Consider the following 3,587-nt stretch of genomic DNA (forward strand, 5'->3'; position numbering starts at 1 on the left):
ATGTTCATCAGCTCCAAAATCATCGCTGCCCTGATGGGCGCCTCCATGGTCAACGCTCACATGATCATGAGCAGCCCCATCCCTTTCAGCAAGGACAGCCTCAACAACTCGCCTCTGGAAGAGAACGGCAGTGACTTCCCATGCAAGCTCCGTGACAACGCCTTCGAGGCCCCCGCGACTGAGACAATCATCGCCATCGGCGAGAACTACCCTCTCACCTTCGTTGGCAGCGCCACCCACGGCGGTGGTTCCTGCCAGATTAGTTTGACAACCGACCTGCAACCCTCCAAGTCCTCTGAGTGGAAGGTTATCAAGTCTTTCGAGGGTGGCTGCCCTGCCAATGTCGGCGGCAACATGGAAGGCGGGCCCGACATCATCGATCCCTTCACCTTCAACTTCACCATTCCCGACGGTATCTCTGCTGGCAAATACACACTCGCCTGGACCTGGTTCAACCGCATCGGCAACCGTGAGATGTACATGAACTGCGCCCCAATCACTGTCGCAGGTGGCTCCTCCAAGCGCTCCCCCGAGGAACTCGAGAGACGCGCTGCTAGCTTCCCTCCCATGTTTGTCGCAAATATCAATGGCTGCAAAACACCGGAGGGTGTCGATATCCGCTTCCCCCAGCCAGGCGACTACGTCGAGCATGACGGTGTACTCACCAACCTCGCCAAGGAGGGCTCCGAGGCTTGCAGCGGTACCCCTAGGTTCGGCGGTTCTGGTAGCACTGGCTCCTCAGGCTCCGGCAGCTCTGGCTCAGACGCTGGGTCCAGCTCATCTGGTTCCGGTTCCTCCGTCTCTGATTCTACTGGCCCTGCTTCTACTGGCTCTTCCCCTGCCCCCGCAGAGAGCACACCCGCCGCTGCCCAAGTCCCAGCTGCTGCTCCATCGAACCCACCCACCGAGCCCGATTACGAGCCCGCGTCCACCTCAGCTGCCCCAGCTCCCGTGGAAACCTCTTCGGCCTCCGAATCGGGACCTGCTTCCAGCTCCAGCTCCAGTTCCAGCCCTGATGCCCTGACCGGTAGCTGCAGTATTGAGGGCCAGTGGAACTGCATTGCAGGCACGTCCTTCCAGCGCTGTGCTTCTGGCACTTGGACCAATGCTCAGCCAATGTCGACCGGCACGCAGTGCAACTCTGGTCAAAGTGAGGAGCTTATTGTCAGTGCCACTAAGAAGGCGCGTCATATCTCAAGTATGCGCTTCCGCAAGCGTACCCTCAGTGGTCACCACATCCACCTTAGCTAGATACGCAACATGATCTGCTGGCTTCAGATGTTGTCACTTTTTCGGCTCTCATTGGGTGGTGTTCTCTTCTGATTTTGCGCTCTCATGACATTTCTTTTCTGCTGGGCTGGTCCCTTTGCTTTTGGTGCATTATATGTTCCTTCTTTTCTGTACATTTAGGAGATGAGACTAGGAAAATAGGACATCTCATAGGGTTCCATATGACGATATCATTTTTGTATATGCTGCACTGTTTAATTCAATGTACTGTCAATGAGTCTGTAAATATTAGTGTTGCTCAAATAGTAGTATTGTTGCCCGATGGGTATTGGGGGCATTTGGTCGATAGTCAAGGTAAGTAGGTAACAGAGAGTAAGTCACTTGCAGTAATGACCAGTCCCCCTGAGACATATAGGTAGCAAGGGAATTACAGATATGCACAGCCTAAATCTCCTCGGCATGTTTCCTTCAAGCTGTTACTGTCTTGGGTGATGTAGAACTTGCTCGGTGACTTCGATGTTCAAGATGCCACCAAGAGACCCACTTGTGGGTCCCACGTGATAGCTTCGATTAGCTAATTGTTATATAGTTGCACTAGTCTATATATGGTAGGAAGGGCTTAGGGTTCGCCGCCCCACTCCATTTTCTCACTAAGCGAAAAAATCCACACCCAGTTGTGAAGCCCCCCGACTCAGAGAGATTGGATCTTCAACCTCACCTCGACACCGACCAGCAACAATGGCCTCCCGCCCGACTGTCTCGATCGCCACGGCTGCGGGCAAGCCCTCCGGGGCCTCCCACCCTCTTCCCACCGTGTTCAGTGCTCCTATCCGCCCGGATATTGTCCAGTATGACTCGCCAAAAACTTGAAGGATTCACAAATCGATGGAGGGGAAGTGCTGACCATCGCTCTACAGGCATGTTCACACTGGTATGGCCAAGAACAAGCGCCAGCCCTACGCTGTGAGCGAGAAGGCTGGTGAACAGACCTCTGCTGAGTCCTGGGGTACCGGTACGTGATTTGGCACATTTTTTCGAGATTGGAAGAATGAGATCCAGGGTTTGCGAAAATTTTCGCGATCATCAAATTCTTCTATTCCAAAAACAATAACTGACTGGATTGCTTCATTGAATAGGTCGTGCTGTTGCCCGTATCCCCCGTGTCTCCGGTGGTGGTACTCACCGTGCCGGTCAGGCTGCCTTCGGTAACCAGTGCCGTTCCGGTCGTATGTTCGCCCCTACCAAGGTCTGGCGCAAGTGGCACCAGAAGGTCAACGTTGGCCAGCGGTATGTGGAATCCCATTCCGAAGGAATTGAACGACTTGAGAAGGAAATGCGGAGGAACTAATAATCTGGCGTCTACAGTCGTTTCGCTACCGCCTCCGCTCTGGCTGCTTCTGCCTCCCCCGCTCTGCTCTTCGCCCGCGGTCACCGTGTCGCCAACGTCCCCGAGGTTCCCCTCGTCGTTGAGTCCGCCGCCGTCGAGTCCCTGAACAAGACCAAGGCCGCCATCGCCCTCCTCCAGGCTGTCGGTGCTGGTCCCGATCTCGTCAAGGTCCAGAAGTCCCGCAAGATGCGCGCCGGTAAGGGTAAGCTCCGTAACCGCCGCTTCCGCCAGCGCCGCGGACCCCTCGTTGTCTACAACCCCGAGACCGACGGCAAGGACCTCGTCAAGGCCTTCCGCAACATCCCCGGTGTCGAGACCTCGCCCGTCTTCTCCCTCAACCTCCTCCAGCTCGCCCCCCGGTGGTCACCTCGGTCGTTTCGTTATCTGGACCTCCTCCGCCTTCCAGGCTCTTGACCAGGTCTACGGTACCACCACCAGCCCCTCGGCTCTCAAGCGGGATTACCTCCTGCCTTCCAACGTGGTTGCCAACGCCGACTTGACCCGCCTCATCAACTCCTCCGAAATCCAGTCCGTCCTCAAGGCTCCCAAGGGCGAGGCCCGCACCAAGCGTGTCAATGTCCAGAAGAAGAACCCCCTCCGCAACAAGCAGGTCATGCTCCGCCTCAACCCCTACGCCGCTGCCTACTCCAAGCAGAAGCTTGGCCAGCAGTCCGTCGAGGGTGGCAAGCCTACTGCTCCTGCCGAGTCTTTCCTCAACACTCTCTACGAGAACTAAGCGGGTCTTTCTTTGCACCCCTGCTATTTCTTTGTTAACTGTGTTTCGTTGGTAAAATGGTAGTCAGCAAAAATGAATCGATGCCTTTTTTGCAATACCCATGGGTCTATTTGGAGTAGTAATGTGATCGGTTTCCCTGTTTTCTGACCCTCAAATTCTTTGTATCGTGCATGGTAAGTTATATAGATGTAGAGGGGTCGGTGTACTTTTTGAGGCTAGTTCGCGCAAGGCCGT

General features: G+C 55.2%; 2 protein-coding genes across 2 annotated transcripts; both read left to right on the forward strand.

Moving 5' to 3' along the window:
• Positions 1–1,251, forward strand: N7500_007305 (lytic polysaccharide monooxygenase AA11 family protein; the record flags this gene model as incomplete). The annotated part of the gene is made up of 1 exon (XM_056678449.1): positions 1–1,251. The coding sequence occupies one exon, from the start codon at positions 1–3 to the stop codon at positions 1,249–1,251; it is 1,251 nt and encodes a 416-aa protein (XP_056533449.1).
• A 634-nt stretch (positions 1,252–1,885) lies between these two features.
• On the forward strand, positions 1,886–3,353 carry N7500_007306 (60S ribosomal protein uL4; the record flags this gene model as incomplete). Its single annotated transcript, XM_056678450.1, has 5 exons — positions 1,886–2,078; positions 2,148–2,242; positions 2,367–2,517; positions 2,596–2,937; positions 2,966–3,353. The coding sequence occupies exons 1-5, from the start codon at positions 1,969–1,971 to the stop codon at positions 3,351–3,353; spliced, it is 1,086 nt and encodes a 361-aa protein (XP_056533450.1). The 5' UTR covers positions 1,886–1,968.
• Positions 3,354–3,587: the final 234 nt, after the last annotated feature.

The sequence above is a fragment of the Penicillium coprophilum genome (genome assembly GCF_028826855.1).
Source record: "Penicillium coprophilum strain IBT 35676 chromosome Unknown utg000004l_segment0_segment0, whole genome shotgun sequence".
Classification (NCBI taxonomy): domain Eukaryota; kingdom Fungi; phylum Ascomycota; class Eurotiomycetes; order Eurotiales; family Aspergillaceae; genus Penicillium; species Penicillium coprophilum.